Raw genomic sequence first — 24,731 nt, 5'->3', positions numbered from 1 at the left:
TTTGCAGTAAGTACAAATGGATCCTAGGTGAAGAACCTGTAGAGAAACGAAGAAGGCTCCAGAATGAGATAACAACACCTCCTCTAGATTATTCCATGCCTGGCCCTTATGGGAGGGTAGAGGCAGCTATTGCCTACCCAGAAGGGGAGAACAACCATGATAAATCCAGTTTTGAGAGAAGCACACCACCCTATCTTTTCCCAGAATACCCAGAAGCAAGCAAGAATACTAGCCCAAGTAGGGAGGTCTCAGGTCTGTATTCAGGAGCCAAAGACCAACTCCAGGGGTCCCTGCTCCCTGAAGAATTAGAAGATCAGATGCCAAGATTGGTAGCAGAAGAATCCAACAGAGGTAGCACGAACATAAACAAGGAGGAAGGGAACAAGGGACCTTTTGTAGCTGTTGTTGGTGTTGCAAAAGGTGTTAGAGATTCAGGAGCTCCCATTCAGCTGATTCCTTTTAACAGAGAGGAGCTTGCTGAGAGAAGGAAAGCAGCTGAATCCTGGAACCTGGTGCCTTATTCTTCTGTGACCTCTGCCACAATCCCTGCTGCAGCCACTGGGGAGAAAGGAAGAGGCTGTGAGGAGAGTGGAGGTCAGAATACACCCAAGATTAAGAACCAGAGAGAGCTGGAAGAATTGAAGAGAACCAACGAAAAACTGGAACGTGTTTTGGCTGAAAGGAATTTGTTCCAGCAAAAGGTTAGGGCAACACCTTACCACTGGTAATGAGAGACCATTATAACCAAGTTACCAGGGAGTTCATGCTGTGATGATTTCGTGTTCTCTGGCCTTTATTATATCAGAAAACATGTCATTGAGTGTTTCTGTGTTGTGTCTTAGATTGAGTGAACCCTAACGGCTTCCCTCCCGTCTTTGGGGATTGAAATGGTCCATAAGTAGAGCAATATGTATGTGGAATTGCAGGGTGACTATATTAGGGACATTTTTTGGCACTCTCTTTAGTTTTCAGTCGTATGTGGGGTCACTGAATTTCTGTTTCCTGGACTACAGGTGGAGGAGCTGGAACAGGAAAGGAATCACTGGCATTCTGAATTCAAGAAAGTCCAACATGAATTAGTGACCTACAGTACCCAGGAGACAGAAGGCTTGTATTGGAGCAAGAAACACATGGGTTATCGCCAAGCTGAATTCCAGATTCTGAAAGCTGAACTGGAAAGAACCAAAGAGGAAAAGCAAGAACTAAAAGACAAACTGAAGGAGACAGAGACACACCTGGAGGTGCTGCAGAAGGCTCAGGTCTCCTACCGGACCCCAGAGGGAGATGACCTAGAAAGGTTAATTACTAAGGTTTAGTTACCAGCTTGTGAGTGGTAATGGGAAGCATCCCTTCAGATCCCCAGTTAATGGTCATAGATAAGGGAGGAAGCCTTAATTTGTAGGCCACCAAGGATTGAGTTATTCCTTCTTAGAAAGCTGGCAGCCAGTTTCTCTGTGCTTGGTGGCTTTCTTCTTTCTAGCTAATGGAAACGTAATTGTTGAGAAACGTAGGCCCATTTTTAAGGAGCTTCATTTTTTTTTTTTTGTTGGCTAATGACTTCATGTCATCTCTTCTCCTGCCCCCTCACTCCATCATACAGGGCTTTGGCAAAGCTTACGCGGCTGCGTATCCACGTCAGCTATCTCCTTACTTCTGTCCTCCCTCACTTGGAGCTTCGTGAGATCGGGTATGACTCAGAACAAGTGGATGGGATCCTGTACACGGTGCTGGAGGCAAATCACATACTGGATTGAGCACCAGACTATCTTCTCTGCTCTCCTCTCTTGTCCTCTCTTCTTTCTCCTCCCCTCCCCTCCCCACAACTTCTATTCCCATTTTTTTCCTTCCCTGTCTCCCCTCCCGCCTCTTTTTCTCTCTCACCATTATGCCTTATATAGAGAATCTGAGTAAATCCTGGCTCTTAATCAGTCTGCTTCTTACTCAATTTTGGTTTGGGGAAAGAGGCCAGTTAAATAGGCTTTTAAGAGTCCAGCAACAGAAAAGCAATAGTCACCAAGCTGGGTGACCTGAAAGCTTTAAATTTCTTGACCTAGATACTCGGCTTATTTCATATCCTTTCTTAAATGGTTGGTATTCATTTAGAGTTAATCAGCAAATATGGGGCCAACGTACCAGGTGTTTTCTGGTAAACTAAGGAGTATAACTCATGGTTTCGGCCTTCAAGCATCTAACGATCTAGTTGGAAACACAGGACACATACCAAGTTAACTATACAGAGAAGTGTGTGACACATACACATGAGTGGTACAAACATGTTATAGAAGATCTGGGGAGGAAGTTCAAGGAAGGCATCACATCAGAAATGAGACCTAAAGTAAGGTTTAAAGAATGAGCACGACCACACTGTTAATGATGGCTGTTCTTTAGATGGTAAGACTATGATTGATGCTTTTTCTTATTCCTATCTTCCTGCCTTTTTCAAATTTTCTATAATAAACCTGTTATTCTCCTTATGTTGGAAAAATAAATTGTTTAAAAAAGAATGAGTAGGCTTGGATTTAGATATTCAAATTAGAAACCATGAAAATAGAAGGTAATGTTTTATTTATCATTTATGTTATATTTAACATTACCTTGGGAAGAACAGCATGAACAAGGGCACAGAAAAAACTGGAATGTGAAAAACGTGGTTGGTAGGAGTGGTGGGTTCATGTAACGGGAACCAAGGTTAAATCATGGCCCACCATCCCACCCCACCTCTGTGGTATTTGCATTTTAATAAGAAAGTCTTGAAAAACAAACCATCCACAATCAAACAAATATGTATTTCTAAATTGTGGAAATTTAGGTAGTGGGGGAGGTATTTTAGAGCAGGGAGATCTATCTGATGGCCCTCAGAATACATCTACATAAGCTTCAGGCTATTGCTGAGTTGAGGGGTAGATCTCATAGTATCAGAAATAATAAAACTTAGACTCTTGTAAAAGTAGAATTTTATTTATTCATTGCTTTATTGTATTTATATAGCACATACTCTCCAAAGAGTTCAGTGAACAATTAACACATAAAAATATACCAACAGTGAAAAATAAGTAGAGGAGAAACAATAAAAAGTTGGTAGAATCAAGCAATGGCAAAAAAGGATTAGCTAATCCAGAGGAAGTTTTTGGACATTCATTCTGTTTCTCCTCTGCAGTTACTTCAGAAAACATTTCCCAGCTTATTTTACCTCCTTTGAAAGGCAGCCAGTCATAAATACTCCAGTAAGAATGCCAGGAATGGAGGGAGGCCAAAGCCAGGCTTCATCATTACAATGAGTAGTTAAAGATATCCCCTGCCCCCTTACCCTCCACCTTACCACAGCTATAGCTTCCCACATGACTGATTTTTATTTTAGACATTTGGATTATGATACTGAAAACTACAGTTGTCTAAATATAAATGTTACTGAAGGAGGAGGAGCACATTCAGCTTTTCTCTCAGTGATGCTTGTTCAAATGGGGGCTCTGAAGGGGTGAGACCTTGTACAGATATGAACAATATGGATAGGAGTCTGGTGGAGAAGAAAAGTTCAGAGCAGTGATGGTTCAGCGTGTGTGTGTATTGGGTGGGTGAGGGGGTAGAGTAAAAAGAAGGGCAGGCAATTGAACTTTTAAAAGGAAAAAGGTGGGGAAATTTAACTCATCTTTACTCATGCTCTCAGCCCATTACCTTGTCCCATACTGCTTCGTCCAGCAAGTTACTTGTGTGAGTCCATTCACTACAATACCAGAGCTACCTATTTGTTACCTATCTGCTGTGAAACCATACCTCCATGAAGTCCCTTTATCCAGTGCTGACTGCCACTATGGGATGATTGAAAAGTGTCTCCCTACCTTACAGAGCTTATGTGATCTAGTGTGAAGACAAAAGGCATTCAGAAGAAAAAAGTGGCTGCTTCCTCCTGGCTTTCTTGTTAGGTTAACATAATCATAATTCTCCTTTCAGATGTCTTTCACATTGGCCCTTTTCTTTCCATTTCTGCTGTCAACATTTAAGGCCTTATTACCTCATTCCTTGATAATTGAAATAGATTCCTAGATGGTCTCCCTTGCCTCTTATTCTCACTCCATCAGTCCACCTTGCTCACTGTTACTAAGGTGCTCTTAATGAACTTATCGGGTCACACCTCTGCTCAAAAGACCTTGCTAGTGCTAAGAGTTGCCCACCAAATAAAATACAAATCCCTTAGCATGGTGCTCAAAGCCCTTTGTGATCTGGCTTCAACCATCCTCTCTAGACTTATCTTCCAATATTCTGAATACAAACTACTTTCCATCCAAGCAACTATTTTTCAGTTTCTGAACATGCATTGAGATTTTCTCCTCCAGTTTTTAAAAAACTTTTTATTGTAGTAATAAACACAACTTGAAATCTCTCATTTTAACTTTTTCAAGTATTCCCTTTGCCTGGAATATTCTTCCTTGTCATCTTTGGCTCAAATGTCAACTTTTTTTCTGAAATTTTCTGATTAACCCGGGCAAACATGACGATTCCCTTTGAACACTGAAGTCTTGTTGTGCTAGCTATAAGGTTCTTAATCAAATTGCCTTGTCCTGTCTCCCTTATCAGAAAGCTCCAGATTCAAATATTCAGCTGCTTACTTAACATTTACACTTACATGTTTCACAGACATTTCAAAAAAAACAAACGTTAAAAATAAACAGTATGCCATCCTCCCACCCCCAGGATTGTTCCTCCCCTCACTATTCCTCATCTTAGAAAATGGCAACTCCACCCACCCAGTTCTTAAAGCCAGAAACCTGGAAGTCATCTGTTCCAGTTTGCTAATGCTGACTTTGCAAAACACCAGAAAAGTGGGTTTATTTGGTTACAAGTTACAGTCTTAAGGCCATGAAGTGTCCAGGGTAACACATCAACAATCAGGTACTTTAACTGGAGGATGGGCAATGGTGTCCGGAAAACCTCTGTTAGCTGGGAAGGCACGTGGCTGGTGTCTGCTTGCTCCTGGGTTGTGTTTCAAAATGGCGTTCTCCAAAATGTCAGCTTTCAATGGCCATCTTCCAAAATGTCTCAGTTGCAGCTCTGAGGTCCTATTTGTGAGCTTTTATAAGACAGTGAACTAATCAAGGCCCATGCTGAATGAGCAGGGCCACATCTCCATGGAAACAATCAGAGGTCATACCCTAACCAAAGGTGTCACAGTTGGGTGAGCCACATCTCCATGGAAACAGCCTAATCCCAGTGTCCCACGAGATTGGATTAAAAGATCATGGCTTTTTCTGGGGGACATAATATATCCAAACTGGCACATCATCCTTAATTTTCCTCTTCTTTTTGTCTCACATCTAATCAATTATCAAGTCTGTCAATTCCACCTCCAAACTATATCCTGAATCTACTCTTACCACAGCTACCATAATCCAAACTACTGTCATCTTCTGTGGACTATTGCAACTCCAAACTGGTGTACCTGCTTCCACTCTTATTCCCACAATTGTCTTGTCTTAGCACTACAGCCAGAGTGATTTTTTTAAAAAATACAAATGTGATCATGTGACTCTCCTGCTTAAAACTCTTCAATGATTTCTCACTGTACTTAGAATAAAATCCAAATTCCTTAAGATGCCTGTTGGGGATTCAGTCATGTCCTCCACAAAAGACATCTGTTTTTAAGCTGTATTCCTGTGGGTATGAATCCGTTCATAAATAGGACCTTTTGAAGATCTTACTTTTAGTTAAGGTGTAGTCAAATTGAATAGGGTGGGTCTTAATCGATGTTGTTGGAGACCTTATTAAAAAGAGAAGCCAGAAGTTTGAGAAAGTCATAGGAGAAATCAGGGACTTTACCATGTGACTGAGGCAGAGATGCACATCCAGGAACCCTAAGGGTTGCAGCTAGTCACCAGAATGCTATAGACCCCAAGAGAAACCATGGCCTTGCTGATGCCTTGATTTGGGACGTCTGACCTCTAAAATCATGAGCCAATGAATTCTTGTTTAAGCCAACTCATTGTATGGTATTTGTCGTAAAGCTCTGGTTCAGTACATACTTGTTGGATGAACACATGGGCACCTGGCAGGGGACTAGGCCAGAAATCCTTGGTCCCCAGGGACAGGAAGATTTGCTAGTGATTGCAGAGACCCCCCCTACCTTCTTCTAAGTTGTCTCATGCAACTCTTCATCATATATTCCTCTTCCCCTGGCTCATGATGGTCTACCCATGCTGGCCTTTTTATTCCTGAAACATATCAAGTGCTTACCTTTACTCATGCTGTTCCCTCTCCTGCAGTGCTCTTATCTGCAGTCCCGGCATGGTTGGCTATTCCTCATCCATCAAATCCTAGTGTGTCACTTCCTCAGCCATGCCTTCCTTGACAGCCCATTTTCTCCATCTTCCCTATTCTCTATCACTGCTTCCTGTTTTGTTTAATTCATAGTGCTTCTCATAATTTGTAATTATATATTTGGTTCTTCACTTAAACTCAGTCAACAGTATTTTATTGGGCACCTACTATGTGCTGTGTGATATACAGTGGTGAGCACAATACAAAATACACAATATAAAATATTGAGGATTACAGACCATGACCAGGAGAAGGCTGTAGAGACCAGATCTTGAGAATGAGAAATAAATGGAGGGAAAAAAAAATCCAGAGGAGGCTTCTGTTTACTTTTTCCAAGAACGGTGATGGTTTATTTATTCAAGAGAAGAAAAAGGAGCTATCCATAAGCAAAGAGCAGAGAGAACCTGTCCCAAGGAAGCAAGTCCCTGTCACATCCTTGTTGGATGAACATATGGGTACCTGGCAGGGGACTAGGTCAGAAATCTTTGGGGACAGGAAGTGATTGCAAATAATCTGGGGTAAAAATTTAGAGATGGGCTTAATTAGTAGGCCCTCAATTCCTAAAGGCAATATCCAGATAGAACATGTTTTGACATTCTGTACTACGAATTAAAAACCTCTTTCTGTAGTGCTGTATTAGTAGTGAAGCATGGGGGTCTGTTCAAGAATGCTGGGTGTGAAGTCAGGCCAAGTCAAGTGTAATTTCCCCAAAAGAATAGCTTGTGCATGGTGCCAAGAACGCCCTTAAATCATGACTTAGATTAAGTAGAGAGGAAATACAGGAACTATACTTTCTTAATCAAAAGTCAGGGTACATGGTTAGATAAACTAGGCAATTTGAAATGAGAACTGACTTGGGTAATCTAGGGCATATGAAAACTTTAGCCATTAAGTGACACATAAATAACATTCATTTTCTAATGGAAAATAAAATCTGCAAGAAGAAATTTGTTACTTGTTTCCATCCCCAAACCCAAAGTTTTTATGGGAATCATCAGGAATCCCCAACCCACTTTTAAATAAGAATAAAATGTTTTGGGATGCTTTCTTTGTGCCAAACACATTCCATACATACACCCATTGAGTTTTTATGGGCGGGCAAAATGACTCTAGGCAGGGGCCCAGGAAAGTTCCCAAAAAATCGGGTAGTTCAGATGGGCCTGGAGACCTGGAGGGATTGGAGAAGGGGAGGTATGTGGAGAGGGTTTTCCAGAAATAGGTAATAGAATGAGCAAAGTCCCAGGACTGGGTGGGGAACAAATACAGGAATACCCAAGAGAATTTGAGAAGAGTGAATTATCCAATTTGACTGGAGCATAAAGAACAGAATGGACCAAGGGCTTCTGAATCATTGTGGGGGGGCGGGGTACGTTAAATCTGCTAAAACAGTCTTCAGAGACTATGAAGCAGGAAAGTGGCAAAGTCCCCAAATTTCCTCTAAGATTGGGGAGTTATCCCCAGGCTGGAAGTCCCCTTAGACTGAACTTTTCTCTAGCAATGTGACATGGTCGATCATGGTTCTGTTCCACCCCAGATTTTCACAGATCTGGATGAAAGTATAAGGGCCATTACCCTCCCTTTCCTTTCCAACTTTGTAGATCTGCTTTTTCCTAGCTGTGTCAATAGCAGCCTACCCAAGTCTTCAAGGTGTTCAGATCTTTAGAAAGAATCTTGAGAAGTTTTGACCTAAGAATATTTCCTCGCTAATAAAGATTTAAATCTGTGATAGAAAATATACTTTCTCATCTACCTCCAAAGGCACACACATTTTGTTGTGCCTTTGACACTGCTCTTTAGGTCCCCAATATGCTTAGATAATAAAAATTATGATTTTTTGAGGACTTACTATATGCCATAACCTCCCTGGGAGGCAGATATCATCCATAATCTACAGATGAGGAAACTGAAGTGTAGAGAATTCAGGTGACTTTCCTAAGGTCACACAGCTACAAAGTTCAGAATTAAAATTCAAACCCAGGTTTGTCTGACTCCAGAGTTCAGCCAGTTTTTCCACTACACCATACTCCCCTTCTTGAAAACCATTAGTCTACTCTTCTTCCTTTTGACAGGATAATGCTAAAGCCAGCCCACATTAATGAGAATTTCCAAGGAAGAAAGGTCCACAATCCCACACAATGTTTAACTGCCCTCATGATCAGGAAATTCTTCACTTATGTAACACATATCCTTCCAACCAACATGGACATTCATTTCCTCTTGACTGGGTTTTTCACTTACGGCTGTTACTTGGCAGCCTTCCTGATATCAAAACAAGCATCAAGATTCTATTCTTACACTCCAGGAGGTCTCGGACTTGTTGGTCTCTGCCCATGGGTGTTCTCACTGGCTCCTTTGCATTACCCCCACTCCACCCCTGACCCAGACAGCGCTGAGTTGGGCAAGTCTCTTGGGGAGTGAGAAAGTGACACTTGAGAACATACTGGTTTATTATTACACACGGAGGAGTAAAATTAACCATATGAGGTGCCTCTGGAATTCCCAAGGGGAGGATAACACCACCTTTCCCATCTCGTCTTTTTCTTGATTTCTCCCTCATCTCCATTTTTTGAAGCTGTCCAAGTGTCATTTAGTTGAAGGATGTGTGTGGTACTCAGAGAAGTCCCCGGCTACCCCAAATTCCAGTGTCTATTGGCTCTGAATTGCTGTTGTAATTTTTAAACCCATTGTATTCATCATCTCATTCTGGCTCCTTTTAGTGCTAAACTGAGAAACTAGTACAAATTTTGGTGTTAATGGCTGAAAGTATTGCTCTTTCCAGAAATATACTTGCTTTTTAATCAAAGTATTTGGTACCTTTAACGCAAGAGGGTAGTCTTCACAATATCATCAAATATCCCTTCATAATATCATCAAATGCCTCCCATTGAGTAATTTCAGAAACAAATTTAGGTGAAGAGGCTACAAATTCTCCTCTTTGTACTTGGGGTGAGACTGGTCTTTCTCCTAAGCAATCCACACAGAACTTCCTGTCAAATATCACACAATCTGAAAGGGCTATTGGAGAACAGGAGCTACGACTCAAATGCTAGGTTGCCTGCCAAACTGCCCACGACTCCTTTGGCATCTAATTTCACATCCCTTCACACTCACTAATACCTTTTCAAAAGTAAGTGAGTCTTCTGAATATTATCTCCTTAAGGCCATAAATGTTTGCAAACAGTTCTTTGAAGTTCTCCTCAGAGGTGACTTGTGAAGTGGATTTGCCTCTTAAGGTGGCTTCCTGCTTTGTTAAGCCCTAATACGCTCCTGCTTGTCATACAAAGAAATGAGGCCTAGAGAAGGGAATTGACTTGCTCTAGGGTACACAGCTCATGTGGAACTGAGCTAGAACTAGGAAACACCAAATCTCTGCCATCCTGATGAGAAAGGGTTCTTTCCACGGCAACATATAGCCTTTGCCTGGAAGGGGTGGGCAGATCACTTGGTAGGCAATGGTTAATTAGGAATTCCTGAGCTACAATTCCTAGGGAAATGGTGGGTTGTGTGGAGTGGAGGGGATGGTCAGAATACAGCCTCTAGTATCACTGTGCCTATTAAAGCCTGTTAATATTTTATCATCAGTGATCACATCACAGCATTTAGTGAGCCACCATTTAGGGCAAAAGAGGGAGATAACCTGTTGAACTTCCTGTTTGCGGTTCCCCCCTCCCCACCCAGAGATAACATTTTCTCATCAAAGCCAGGAGCCGCTTGGGCAGGGAGACCAGCCTGGGTGAAGGCCAGGCATCAGCCCGCTGAGGAGGAGCACATGGACTTCCCAGCGTGGGGCCTCTATGTCCCAGAGTGGGCAGGAACAAGCACAAAAGAATCCCCCGTTCAAGGGCCAAGGGCCGAGTGGGAGGGGAAGAGTTGACCCTGCAAAGCCTCATTTGCCTTCCTTTAGCACCGGGCGCCTATTGTCTCCTCTTTCTCTTCTCCCATACCTGTTTTTCTCCTCTGGTCCAGAGCCAAATGGCCCCAGGTTACCTGAATGGGCACTGCCTCTGCTGCCACCAGCAATTTCCGGAAACTTACCCAAAGGAAGGAGATGAGGGAAGAGAGGCTGAGCCCCAGGGTCACTTCTTCCCTTAGAGCTACTTAGGGATTCTGTGAAGCAAACGCAAAGGATTCTGACTTACCTGTGCAGTGCTGGGCTTAGCCTGGTTATCCCTGTTGCCTCCTTAGGATTTTTCTCCACTCTGTTTCTCTAGTTCCCATATTCCCCTGGCTGAAGGAAGCAGTTTCTTATGATCATCTTTCCCCCAGCAGCTCAAGTAGTGTCAGACCTCATTTCATATGGATTGAGGATTGAGGGGACTTAACATAACTTTTTAATCAGCCCCCAGCACCCCTATGTCACTTTGTTCTGATCCCTCACAGCACAGATAATATTCTGCCCTGCACTGCAGTTAGGTGTCCATTTTTTAAATTCCTTAGATCAACTGTCAGCTCCTACAAGGCACAGATTTTACCTTGATCAACACTGTCATACTCAAAACCTGACACACAGTAAGAACTCAGTGTGGGCAGGCTAATTGGATCGCTGGCTGGATGGCTGGTTGAATGGCTGGATGAAGGTCTTTTTGAAAGTTGAAGCCTGCTTTTCCACTAGGAAGCGGGTTTCAGTCTTTTCCTCCATTGATGATCACATATTAGTAGTCACTGTGGCCTCCAGGGGAAGAAAATATGAGTCACATTTATCATTAGAGGAATGAGGGAGGGCAGAAACATCTCTCCTTGAGCAAGGGTCAGAGCTAAGAGGCTGGGGCAAGAACACAATGGCCTCACTATCCTCTGGGCCTACGGCTAATCTAAATTACTTTATGACGGAAGGCAAAGGGGTGAGCTGCAAGCTGTGCAACTTGGACCCAGATGCAGGGGTTTCTAGGAAACTACTTAGAGCAAAGCTGTTCTTGCTCACGTAGTCAAAAGGAAAAGATTGCTTTTTGTCAGCTCTGCCCTGGTTTTTCTAGTCAAGGACAAACTTCTAACTCTTTCCATAGAATCTTCCCAGAATTACAAAGGGAGGGAGAGCCTTCAGGCCAGTGTCATCTTAAAATGAAGAGAAGCACTATGCTCTAGTTCTCTCAAAGACAGACAGAGGGACAGGAGGACTGCAGGAGTTTGGAGAGCAACAGCCTCTCAATACCTCTCCTGAGACAGAAATCCTGGACCCACATTGCTGTGGGAAGAATCTCCACAACTGGAGGCTCTGGCATTCTGTGACCTTAGGGAATTTACTCAGGTCATTGAGCCTCCATTTTTTTGGTTCTCCTGTAAAAGGCCTGCTTCAATGGGGTGGATGCAGTCCGGGATGCAGTGAAATCAGTGGCTCAGAAAGTAAGTGTTTCGGCTGTCAGATGGTGGGTCATCAGAGCCTATACCAGACTGTTGCCCACTCGGCGCGGCAGAGTCAGCAAGGCAACCCCCTTTCCCATCCCCCAGTGGTCCCCCAGCAAGGGCTCTGGGGTTCCTGGTGCCAGACCAGAGAGGCATGACCTCTTGTTAAGCTTCTATATAGAGATCCCTCTCCCTCCATCCTTCTTCCTGCCTACTACCACTTCCTCTAAATGGGCTTGGATGCTGGCATCGTAGCCTCTGCACCAACTACCCTTCAGGAGTTCAAGGGTAGTATCTGGTGTAACAGAGGTGTCTGATAACCATTTCCTATGTGCCTGAGCATCCTCAGTAGAGTAAGCCTTAGCGAGTAGGTCCAGGACCTGGTGAGGCTAAATCTTATAGTACACCATCATTGTCAGTGTTGCCACAGTTAATACCTTTATGAAATAGGCTTTGTTAATTCCTAATGAGGTTAGACCAGAGCCAAATCATTGGCATCCCAAACTTACACACCTCCAAATTGGAACTGAGGTGGTGTGTCTTATTAGAATGTAAGCCTGGCAGCCCTCCTGGTGAGATAGCTGGCCAGCATGGCAGGAGGGACAGTTCCAGGTGGTACACTTGGTGAATTGGTCCTGCTTTTCCAGTATGTGCTCCTGTTGTTATCTTGTTGGCCATAAAGTATTGTTTTCATTAGACAGCTTGGGACACCCTGGCAGGCTTTTTCTATCGGTTTTGAATGTAATTGGGGCATCAGGGACCTATTTTGAAAGTCAGGAGAGTGGACACCAACACCAGGAAAATCTCTTTACTTGTATGGGCCTTAGTTTTCCCATCTCCCAAATGGAAATATAATCAGATCTAGTTCCTCAAAATGGTGGTTCAGAGAATGAAAGAAATAAATACCATTTAGTAAATAAATGAAACAATTGTTGCACAATGGGAGGGGTCCTGGGCAAGATAAAGAGGCTAGAATTTTTGGGGGGTGGAGGTGGAGATGTGTCTTACTTTCTTAATGTTTCCAGTAAAGTCTAGAATTTTCTGTCCAGCCAGTGGAGAGAAAGCCCAGCTTCCACCCCTCCCCTTAGCCCAATTCCCTCCAGTCACACTTGCCCTTTTAAACAACAAAACAATTACTCAATCAACAAGTGTTTATTGATCACTTACTGTATACCCAACTACAGATAGTCTGGGGAGAGGGTGCAGGGAGGTCTAACACATGGCCCCCCACCCTCCCAGAGTTTACAGTGTACTTGTGAGATCAGACAGACACACATGAAAAGAAAACTATCAATCAAAAATTGTGAATGATAAGCATTAAATAAGCAATTCATACATTGAGGGCTGGAGGAGGGTTGGAGTGGTCAGAGAAGGCTCAATGAAGGAGGTGGTGCTGAGCAAGTTCTCCAAGCATGTGAGGACTTGGCTAAGGAGAGAGGGCCTTCCAGGTTGGGAGAACAGCTTGAACACAAGCAAGAAGGTAGAAAGGTGAAAGAAATGTTAGTCATAATGAATGGACCCCTTCTGTTGGCACTGAAGTTTGAGGCGGGGTACTGGAGTTTTTCAAAAGCTGGTCATGCTTAGGCTAGTGAGGAAAAAATGCCTTTGGTTTGTTTATTACCTCAACTCCTACCCCAGGAGAAACGGAGCATTTTCAGACCTTGGAGCTGGAACTGTGCCTGGGAACCATTTTCTACTCTCCCACCTCAACTGTAGTCCCAGGCAACAGATCATTTGTCAGTCAGATCACGAGCCCAGCACCTTGGGCATGGATATTCCATGTCAGAGCCCTCAGATGTCCTCTAGCAACACTGGAAGGTCTGGTGAAGGGGTGGGGGAATGTGAAGGGTGACAGGGGGCCTGATGCTACTATAGTTTCTCAGAGGCTCTGTAGTGCTCTGTGGGTAGACTCCAAGGGGCCTGACCTCAGCCTTTGAGCTGATTTTCCATGAGGCCTAGAGACTCTCTGGGAAGCTGCCTCTCTCTGGCCCAGCACAAATACCCACTGGAGCCACCACACATGTCCATTCAGCTTCTTAGATACCAAAGTTCTTATTCTTTCTCAGTCAGTGTTGAGAAGGAGTAGTATCTTCCTCAGCCCCTCATAGCTCCCACATGGTCAACCCCCAGTCAAGGGGCATCTCTAGCAAAAACTGGCTTCCTGTTCCTAAGGAAACCAATGTCTAGGGCCCTTCCTTAGCCTTGTCATTTAGGCAGGAGATCAGTTCAGGTGCCACCGAGGAAGGCAGGACCTTCAGTCAAAGTTGAGGCTGTGGCTTCTGAGGCAGTTCCTCAGTGGAGTCAGAGTCTGCTGCTGCCTGTTGCTTTCCACCATATCTTCTTCCCTTGGGCTTTCCTCTAGCCATCAGCCTAGGTCTGATCTCTGACCTAGAAGTGTGAGGGAGTTCTGGAAAATGCCTCGGACAGTTGTGCTGGTCTTTTTTTGGTCCCAGGCTGCCTTCTCTAGCTCTCATCCTGTGCTTATTTGCTCTCCTTTCCCTGGATACCATGGGACGGCTTTATTTCAATTCATGCACAAACCAGTCTTGGACACTGGGGAGTCATAACAGGAGGGGGAAGGAGGCTCCAGAGCCCATTACTGGCCAATCAGTTTCTTTGGAAGGAGGCTTAAGAAGGTGGTTAGAGCCATACCCTTAAAGCCATCACTCTTTCTTCCCCCTAATCCCTAGCAATGAGCTTAAGAGCCAACCTTAGCCAGAGGGAGGGTCCCTGATCACAGAGACTGTCAGTCAGTGGGATGTGATTCATGGGTTTTGGGATGGATTCCCAGGTAAACAAAAAGGGCAGAGAGGAGCCTCTGAGGCATGGCCAAGGGAAGGGGGTTGGATTTGGAATTGAGGGTTGGGGACTCAGCAGGTGGGGGGCAAGGTGAGGGAAACAGAAAGGCTGGCTTGGCAATGATCCTTGACAATTCAACCTGCACGCTGTTACACCAGCTCTGCCTTCATTTGATCCAATGGCCAAAGTCAGTCTATCCTCAGCAACACCTTCTGACAAGATCCAGTGGCAATGTCCCTCACCTTTAGTCCTGGGGTGGGGGGGCAGTCCACTGATTTTTACAGACCCAACCACCCCCCAGCTCTGGCCCCTGGCTCTTCACACATACCCTGTCAGACTGTAGGAGTTGAACCCACTCTTGATTTTGGGTTGTTGACCAGGCCTTGGAGAGCTCCTGGTGGCGAGGGGCTGGGCCTGGTAGGCATCGTAGTAGTTGGAGCGGTTTCCCTGGGATGGACAGGAAAAGCAGAGGATGATTCCAGCTACCAGGGAGAATAGGGAGGAAGTAATGCCCAAGTAGAGAGCCTCTCCGATCTCGAATTTCATGCTGTCAGGCACCAATGGGGAGTAGAAGTCCCGCAGGATCCCATGAAGATTCCAGGTGACAGGGATGAAGCCAAGGAGGCCACCAAGAATGAAGAATACTCCACCCACTACCGCCACTCTGTCTTTGGCTCGGGACTCCTGGCAGAAGACTGTGCATCTCATGCCCACCACAGTGATAATGCAGGCCAGTGAGGAGATTGCACTGGAGGTCACCATCATGGCCTGGGCAGCCTGGATGTCGGCGGGCAGGCCTAGAAGGGTGCTGTAGATGTCACACTGGGTGACGCCTGTGCTGTGCGTGGCACACTCCATCCAAAGACCCTTGGAGAAGCCAACTGCCGTCACAATGCTGGCCCCCACATAAGAACTCGTTCGCCAGCTGGGGAGCAGCATGGCAATCACGGTGCCCAACAGTCCCAGAACACCCAGGATATAGCCCACAAGTTGGAGGCCAAGCGAGGCCATGGCAGACCTCTCAGTAGAAGTGTCTTCAGGGCGTGCTCCTTTGTCTTCTGGCTGCAGCTCTTGCTCCTTGGATCTTGGCCTCTAATCCCTCATTTCAGAGTGTCTCTGCCAGGTTGACTTCTCTCCTCCTTACAAGTATCTGTGGGTGGCCACAAGCAGGCTCAAGAAGGCATCTAGAAGACCTAAAAAAAATCCATAAACCAGATTAAATATTGACCAGAAGCTTATGAGAAACCAGAAAATGCTGGATGCCTTTTGACCTTTGTTATCTTTAGAAATAACACATGAGAAAGAAAAAAAAAAAAAACTTTGAAAGTGGAGCCAAAATGTCATCGCCTCCTGCATAGGCACATGCCTTAGGTTGGCAGCCAGACAAAGCAAGAAGCCAGACTGGTGGCTGCTTTTCGAGAAGGTAGTGATAGCAGTGGCAATTGTGGTGGCTGTGTTAACTCCGGGTCACGCTGTTGGGCTTCCACTGCTCTGGCTGCAAGGCCTGCTGTTGAACACATTGCCCAGGAACAGTGCCCAGGTCCTAGGATTCAGCCTTGGACACCAGCTTGTTGGTGGCCTCTTGAATCTCCAGGATCACTGGGCTGGCCCCAGGTCAGCCTGCCCCTGATGAAAATCTGCGACAGGGCAGGTTGGGGCAGGCAGCAAAGCCTTCTGTACACAATTCTGAGAGATCAGGTACTCCTAACTCTACCCAAATCCCCCTCTCCAGGCTAGACTAAGGACTTCTGCATGTAAGTACATCCAGACATTTCCTGTATGGTCTCCTAATAGAGGCCCCAACAAGCCCTTTGCCTCTCAGATGATGTGGGAGGACTCTGGAGCAAAGTTTGTTCCAGGGCCTGGAGGAGGCCCTGAAATTCCTTCGGCTATCTGTTCAGGTCACTAGGGCAGGCAGAGGAAAGGGAAGCTGCCCTAGAATGGAGAGCTTTGTAAGAGGCATACTTTAGAGCCAATCCTCTGGAATCTGAGAGCTGCCCAGGATTTTACAGTGGTCAGGGAGCCCCCACTCTCACCAAGCTTCAGGCTACTAGGGGTCAAGGGCTCATATTTCTCCCCATCTTTTACAAGACCCCCCAGCCCACTAATTCTTCAACCCACCACAATCTGGCTATTCCATTTTAGCCTTCTTCAAGATTTCTCTTTCCCTACTCATCATTTAAATGTGTGTGTTCCTCAGAAGTTTATCCTTTTCTCAATCAACACTGTGTCCCTGAGCAATCTCATCCACTCCCATGACTTAATCTACCACCCATCCCCTGGCACTCCCAAATCTGTATTTCTAGCATATACTTTCCTCCTGAGCTTCAAGACTGTCAGATCAGTCTTCTATTTAGAATATCTACTTGGAAATCTCAAAGGCATCTCAAATTTGACATGATCAAAAAAGAACTCATCACCTACCCCATTGCACCCTTCCCCAAACAGTTCTTACCTGTGTCACTGAATGAACCTTTAGCCATCCTTTCGTGCTAGAACAAAATCCTGGAAGTGATCTTTGACACTTCTCTCTCCTTTTTCCTCTACATCCTGCAGTCACTATGTCCCACCATTCTACCTCTTGAATATATCTTAAATCTGTTGCTCCCTTCTCTCTATCACCACTGCTACTTCCGTAGTTCGGGGCTTCATCATCCTCTCTCACCTAGACTATTGCAACCACTTCCTAACTGATCCTGCTTCCAATTTTGGCTCCTCCAATTCATTTTCTACACTTTTGCCAAGGTGATATTCCAACACATTAATCTGATCAAGTTGCTACTCTACATAAAACACTTCAGTGGCTCCCATTGCCTAAAAGATAAAGTTCAAACTTGTTTGTAGTTTTCTTCTTTTTCTGTAGTTTTCTGTTTACTTTTTAAACAGTTTTATTCACATACCATACAATCCATCCTAAGTATACAATCAACAGCTCCTGGTATAATCACATAGTTATGCATTCACCACCACAATCTATATGAGAATATTTCCATTTCTTCTGAAAAGAAAGAAAACAAAAATCCCATACCTCTCTCTTATATCCCCCTCTTATTGACATTTAGCTTTGGTATATTGCCTTTGTTACAATTAATTAAAGAATATTACAGTGTTACTGATAACTACAGACCCTAGTTTACCATACACTATCCCATTTTTAACACCTTGTGATAGTGACATACATTTGTTCTCATTCATGTAAAAAATTCATGTACAATTAACCACCACCATTGTCTACTCTAGGTTTCACTAAGTTATACAGTTCAAGTTTTTATCCTCTATCTTTCCTTCTGGTGCCATCCATACCCCTAGCCTTCCTCCTTCAACCATATTCACACTCAGCTTTGTTCATTATACTTACAATATTGTGCTACCATCACACATTATTGTGCTATTCATTTCTGAACCTTTACAATCAATCTTGTTAAACATTCTGTACTCCTTAAGCATCAAATGCCTAATTGCTACCCTCTTTCTATCTCCTGATAACCAGTGTTCTCAAATTTAACTCACAGAGTTTGCTCACTATAGTTAGTTCATATTAGTGAGACCATACAGTATTTGTCCTTTCGTTTCTGGCTTGTTTTTGCTCAACATAATGTCCTCAAGGTTCATCCACATTGTTGCATGCATCATGACTTTATGCCATCTTACAGATGCATAACATTCCATCGTATGTATATACCACAACTTGTTTATCCACTCATCGGTTGATGGACATTTGGGCTGTTTCTGTCTATTGGCAATCGTGAATAATGCACTATAAACATTGGTTTGCATATGTCTGTTTGAGTCCCTGTTTTCAGTTCTTCCAAGTATATACTTAGTAATGGGATTGCTGGATCATATGGCAATTCTATACTTCCTGAGGAACCACCAGACTGCCTTCCACAATGGCTGCAGCATTCTACATTCCCACCAGCAATGAATAAGTGTGCCTGTTTCTCCATATCCTCTCTAGCACTTGTAATTTTCTGGTTTTTTTTTTTTGGATAATGACCATTCTGGTAGGTGTGAGATGGTATCTCATTATGGTTTTGATTTGCATTTCCTAATAGCCAGTGAAGTTGAGCATCTGTTCATATGTTTTTGAGCCATTTGTATTTCCTCTTCAGAAAAGTATCTATCCATGTCTTTTGACCATTTTTTAATTTGGTTGTTTCTCTTTCTGTTGTTGAGTTGTAGGATCTCTTTCTATATTCCAGATGTTAAACCCTTATCCGATACATGGTTTCCAAATATTGTTTCCCATTGTGTAGGCTGCCTTTTTACTTTCCTGACAAAGTACTTTGATGCACAAAAGTATTCAGTTTTGAGGAGATCCCCTTTATCTATTTCTTCTTTCATCTTGAGCTTTGGGTGTAAGGTCTAGGAAACCACTTCCTACCACAAGATCTTTAAGATATTTCCCTACATTTTCTTCTAAAAGTCTTATGGTCTTAGCTCTAATGTTTATGTCTTTGATCCATTTTGAGTTAATTTTTGTATAAGACATGAGATAGAGATCCTCTTTCAGTCTTTTGGATATGGAGATCCAGTTCTCCAAGCAACATTTGTTGAAGAGGCTGCTCTGTCCCAGTTGAGTGGACTTGACCACCTTGTCAAAAATCAATTGTCTGTAGATGTGAGGGTCTATTTCTAAACTCTCAATTCAATTCCATTGGTCAATAGCTCTACCCTTATGCCAGTACCATGCTGTTTTGACCACTGTAGATTTGTAGTAGGCTTTAAAGATACTCCATGACCTCTTAAGCTTCATCTCTTGACATTGCCTTTCTCATACTCTATACTCTCGCGGAACTAAATTACTTTCAGTTCCTCAATCATATCATGTTATCTTTTGCTTCCAAACCTGAGCACAGGCTGTTCCTTCTATGCTGAATGCCCTGCTTCCATTTCTTCCTCTGTTTAATGCCTTTTCATCATTTAGGACTCAGCTCAGATGTCTCTTATTCTAGCCAGGGTCAGGTGCCCCTCCCTTCCTTCATGTTCCCATAGTATCTTGTGTTTACTTACCTCCATCATAGTAATAATAATAACAATAACAATAGTAACTACTTATATAGTGTTTTGTATGTGACCATTGTAAGCATTTTACAAGTGTTAACTCATTTAATGATCACAACAACACTTTGTGGTAGATACTAATAGCCCCTATTGTATAGATGAGGAAACTGAGGTATAGATAATATTTATCACACCATATGTATATGTACTTGTTGAATATTTTGTCTCTCAACCCGAATTCTAAGCAACTTGATGGTGGAAACCATATATTAAATTTCTGTTGTAACTTTGCGGCATTGGGTACATGGCTGATGATCAATACTTTTCACCAGTGATGGATATGACAATGCCAATGTTGATGCAAAGCAGTGTGGATCAGAAGCCAATAAACATTTGATGGGGGGTGAGGAGGGAGACCTAATTTGAATCTCAACTCTGTCACTTACCTGCTATGACACTGAGAAAGTCCCTTCTGGGCACTGGTTTTCTTATCACTAAAGTGGGCACAACTGTACCTATCCTGAATACCTCATGACTGTGCATCTCTGTGGGGCATTCAGTGCTGCTTGAATATCCTTTACTTCTCCCTGGTAAGCATCCCCCTGGTGAATACTTCAAATATTTACCACTCTTTCTGAGCTCCCAACCCTACTTTCTCCCTATCCAGCTATTACTCTATCTTGGTCATTCTCCTTGCAGCCAAGAGTCTTAAATAACAAAAAACAGAAACAAAAACAAACAAAAATATACAAATATCTCTACTTCTCCCCCCCCCCCCCCACTCACTGCTCAGCCCTCCGCAGTCTGGTTTCTGCCATCAGCTCAGCTCTCCATTGAAAATGTTCTTACCAACGTCATCAACAATTCCCTTGTCCCAAAATCCAATGGTCATATTTCTTTCATCTCACCTTGTACCTCCCCTTGTGTCTTCTCCTTTGTTTTCAGTAACGACACACCCAGTTTTCCCTTTCCCTAAAATGATTCTTCTAGGTCTCCTTTATAAGTTCTTCTTCTGCCCACTCTTTAATCTGACTATTCCCCTCAGGTTTCATCTAGACTTCTCTTCTTATTCTTGACATTCTCCAGTGATGATCTCATCTACTCTGTCACTATGTCAATGATTCCTGAATCCATATCTCCAGCATGGATCTCACTCCTGAACTCAAGATTTGTATGTTCAACTGCATTTGAAATGGCTCCACCTGAATGTTTTAATGGTACCTGTGCCAGTTTGGATATATTATTTCCCCCAGAAAAGCCATATTCTTTAATGCAATCTTGTGGGGGCAGACTGATTAGTCTGTTGATTAGGGTGGAACCTCTGATTGAATTATTTCCATGGAGGTGTGGACCCCACCCATTCAGCATGGGTCTTACTTAAATCACTGGAGTCCTATCAGAGCACACAGACAGAAGGAGCTCAGAGCAGCTGAGAGAGACTTTTAGAGATGGCCGTTAAAAGCTGATGCTTGGAGACACTTGGAGATGCAGACAAAAGGATGTTTGGAGATGCTAAACTAATTAATGAAGCCCAGAGTTTGCCTTGGAGAAACTAAGAGAGAACCCCCCCAGAAGCTTAGAGAGAAATGCCCTGGGAGAAAGAAGCAAGAATGCACAGGAGCTGAGAGAGAGGAGCCAAGAGAGACCCAGAGACATTTTGAGGAACACCATTTTGAAACACAACCCAGGAGCGAAGGAACAACAGGCAACAGCCACATGCCTTCCCAGCTGACACGTGTTCTGGATACAATCGGCCTTCCTTCAGTGAGGGTATCCTCTTGTTGATGCCTTAGTTTGGACACTTTTATGGCCTTGGGACTGTAAATTTGTAACCAAATAAATTCCCTTTATAAAAGCCAATCCATTTCTGGTATTTTGCATAATGGCAGCATTAGCAAACCGGAACAGTACCTCAAACCCAACATTTGCAAAGCTGAAATCATCTGCTTCCTTCTCTACCCACACCCAAACTACTCCTCCTAAAATTGTTCCCTATCTTAATGGAACCACCAACCATCCAATAACCCAAGCTAGTCATCCTTGATTCCTCACCTCTTCTTTCTTCTTGACTTCCTGACATATTATCAGTTGTGAATTCCTAACAGTTCTACCTTCAAAATATATCCTGAACCCATCCACTTCTCCCCACCTCCACTGCCCAAACGTTAGTCTTTTGTCCACTTGAAAATATCACAAACACCTCAAATTGGTCTCTCTAATTCCACTCCTGCCCTGCCCTTGCAATCAATTATCCACCTTATAGTCAAGGATCTTTCTAAAATGGAAATCAAATCAAGACTGCCACCCCACTCCTTTGCCATGCTTAAAAGACTTCAGGGGCTCTTTATTGCTTTCAGGATGAAGTTCACATTCCCTAGCACAGGCAACCAGGAAAGTGCTCCATTGTCTGACCCCTGCTTTTCTTCCCATCCTCATCTCTCACCATTAACTTCCACCCCCAGGCCCTGATTCTATATACACACATGCTCCAGCTATACCTAAGCACAATACTTCTCTGAATTTGCCTTTCTCTCTGTCTCCAAGCCTTAAGCATGCTATTCTACCATCCGCCGTTTGCTTGGCTAATTGCTTGTCATCCTTCAGGACTCACCCTCTCCTTTTAAGTCTTCCTTGCACCCCCCACTCCCACCCCTTCTCATCAAGGTTGGGTTAAATACTTTTCCTATGTATTTCCTATCTATATCTGTACTTTCTGTGAGAGTTGGTGAGCTACCCAGGGGTTTTCAGGGAGAGGACCTCCTGCCCAGAGGACCTCCTTCCCCCGCCCCACCACCACCACCACCACGAGAAGCAGCTCCTGCTTTAGCCTTCCTGGGGTGACAGCAGAAGGGCCCAACCTGAGTTTCCTGAGAGAATCAACAGTATCCCCAAGAGAAGAACCTCTCTCCACAGCCAGTTCTGACTCATGTGCTCCTTCTAAGTAAAAAAGTAATTAGGGACAGTGAGAGGGCAGAGTCAAGAAAATGCCATCACTGTAGCCTGGAATCTCTAAAGAGTCTGACTTGGAAGAGCTAGTCACGAGAAACAATAAGATGTTGCAGTTTATTCAATTGGGAGAAATGGCCCAAGGTGGGTAAGCATTCAGCTAGGATCCAGAAGGCAGGGGTAGGCAAAACAGCAAGTGATTGGATGATGGACCAGGCTAGAGTATGATTTTTTTCATCTGAGAAGCAGCAGAGGTGAGGACAGACAGGGTTTCGAATAAGGGCCCTGGCCCAAGAATCAAAAGACCTAACTTGTCCCGATCTGCAAGTCTGTCATTAGAAATTCCTTCTTTGGATTGAGGCATTAATCTCTTTTAGTGACCTCTTTGAAAATGGAGTTTTAACAAAAACATTAACAGCACTTCTAGCTGGAAAGATTGTAAGTGAAGCTTCTAACCTGTTGAGGAAGTCCCCTAACTTCTCCAAGCCCTAGTTTGCTCATCTCCTAGGTTTTAACTCTCAAATAAGGTAGTAATGGGAATAGGAAGCCACTCTGACAAATATAGAAGACTGAACAGTTGTTATTAGAAGCAGGCAACTTTAAAAGAAACTCTTCTCTTTGAAGGATCCTCCTAGAAGCCAAGCTCTGGCTGCGTTGAAGGAACAGAGAACTCTAGTCCATGCCAGCTGAATTTGTCTTCTGGGCACGGGGCCAACACTCTCCATGGGCCAAAGGCTGGGCAAGAAGGCTCCACTTAGGATCCTTACCTAATCTTCCTTAGGGGAGGGATTGGAAATGCAGGAGAGGATTAGGAGGGTCAAAGACTGACAGCGGGCCCTTGAATTAACCCCTTCTTGTCTGTACACTTGCCCTGCTATTCTCCCCATAGCTTGCTCCAAGAGTCTTGTTCATGGCACCTCTTCTTTGGGGGCACCTTCGTAAGAATGAGTTGGGCAGAACATATGGAGTTCTGAGGCCTCCTGGCAGTGAAGGAGGCCACCACAACCATCTTCTGTCAATCAGCTTTATTTCTTCATCTCTTGATCTCACAAGCTCCTCAGAGGAATCTGAGAAACTTTGCTTCCCTCCCTGCACCTCTTACCCCCAGATATAGATGGCTCTAGTAACTGGCAAAGCCATTCCCTTGAAGCCCTACTTTCTGGAAAGGTTGTCCTTGGAACAGTTCACCTTTCTATTGATTGATAACAGCTCAGGGAACTGCAACCAGATTGAGAGATTTTCTAATTGCTTTAAAAAGAAGATTATTTTTGTCCTGATTGTCAAAGCAAAGCAAACTCACTTTAGAATACTGGAAAACATGCAAAGGCAGAATTTAGAAAAGAAACATCACCTACAATCTCTGCAGCTAGAAATGCTGTTAATGTTTTTGTTAAAACTCCATTTTCAAAGAGGTCACTAGAAGAGATTAATGCCTCAATCCAAAGAAGGAATTTCTAATAGACTTGCAGACTGGTGGGAAAGAGTTAATTGAGGGTTTGAAGGGGAAATTTTTATGGCTTCACTCAAAAATACACCTTCTGCCTACTCCCAGAGCCTTCACGCCAAAGAAAGCACCAGATTGGGCTGTGATGGAGCACACCTTCAAGTCTGCTTCAGCTCCCCCTAGTTAGGCAGAGGTAAACTGTAGTTTCTTTCCTCCCATCCTTTTATCCCAGCCTTTGCCCTCAAAAGATCCAGCCAGAAATTATCATCTAATTTGAAGAGTGTTTCCTCTGGCCCTCTAGTTTCAAAGACTGGAAACTACGATAGCTTTGAGGAAACAAATACCACAATCTAAGTGCTACCTGAATTCCCCCTTCTGTGCCCTTCACTTGGAAACCCAAGGTGACCCATGGAGCAAAATGATAGCAACCACCACGAAGGACCCACCTAGATTAATTTAAAAGGCGGCAAATAAATTAGGATTGAGATACTTACGGAGCAGTTCTTTGCTCAGAGCCTTGGATGAGGAGATGCCCCTCAGAGTTGGAGGAACGGATGCTGAGGGGAGGGAGCAGGTGCGAGGGGCCCCAGGCTGAAGTGATAAAGGATTTCTAATTGTTAACCACAGCTTTGCAAAATCCATCTGCAAATCTGAGCCTTGGGTCAGAGATTTATACAGATCAGAATTAAAACCCTGGAGGCTGTGGAAGCTTGAGGTGCTTAAAAAAAACAAAAAGGTTTGGTGGGTTTTGTGCTTTTTTTTCTGTCAAAAACTCCAGCTGGGCTTTTGTGTCGTGACCTTTGTGAGCCCAGGAGAGGCCTTCGGGAGGGGTTTTGGCCCAAGGAGCAATTCGGAACATTCCAACTTTGGGGGTGGTGAGAGGAGGGGG

At 43.9% G+C, this 24,731-nt stretch overlaps 2 protein-coding genes across 7 annotated transcripts in view; one reads left to right on the top strand and one right to left on the bottom strand.

Annotated features, from left to right (window-relative positions):
* The window catches only part of MORC4 (MORC family CW-type zinc finger 4), a 118,160-nt gene that overhangs the window by 92,573 nt on the left and 856 nt on the right, over window positions 1–24,731 (top strand). Inside the window, exons 15-17 of one of the 6 annotated variants that reach the window (XM_037821620.1) lie at window positions 8–701; window positions 1,014–1,259; window positions 1,601–1,687. In XM_037821620.1, coding sequence (XP_037677548.1) covers window positions 8–701; window positions 1,014–1,259; window positions 1,601–1,681 — 1,021 coding nt within the window. In that variant the 3' untranslated portion in view covers window positions 1,682–1,687. Of the gene's footprint in view, window positions 1–7; window positions 702–1,013; window positions 1,298–1,600; window positions 2,644–24,731 lie in introns of those variants that run through there. The other 5 variants (XM_037821618.1, XM_037821619.1, XM_037821622.1 and 2 more) reach the window with 5 other exon arrangements.
* On the bottom strand, window positions 12,791–15,602 carry CLDN2 (claudin 2). The gene has a single exon (XM_037821624.1). The coding sequence runs from the start codon at window positions 15,457–15,459 to the stop codon at window positions 14,767–14,769; it is 693 nt and encodes a 230-aa protein (XP_037677552.1). The 5' UTR covers window positions 15,460–15,602; the 3' UTR covers window positions 12,791–14,766.

Source organism: Choloepus didactylus, chromosome X, assembly GCF_015220235.1.
Source record: "Choloepus didactylus isolate mChoDid1 chromosome X, mChoDid1.pri, whole genome shotgun sequence".
NCBI classification, from domain to species: Eukaryota; Metazoa; Chordata; class Mammalia; order Pilosa; family Megalonychidae; genus Choloepus; species Choloepus didactylus.
This window is presented reverse-complemented; position numbering and strand designations above follow the sequence as displayed.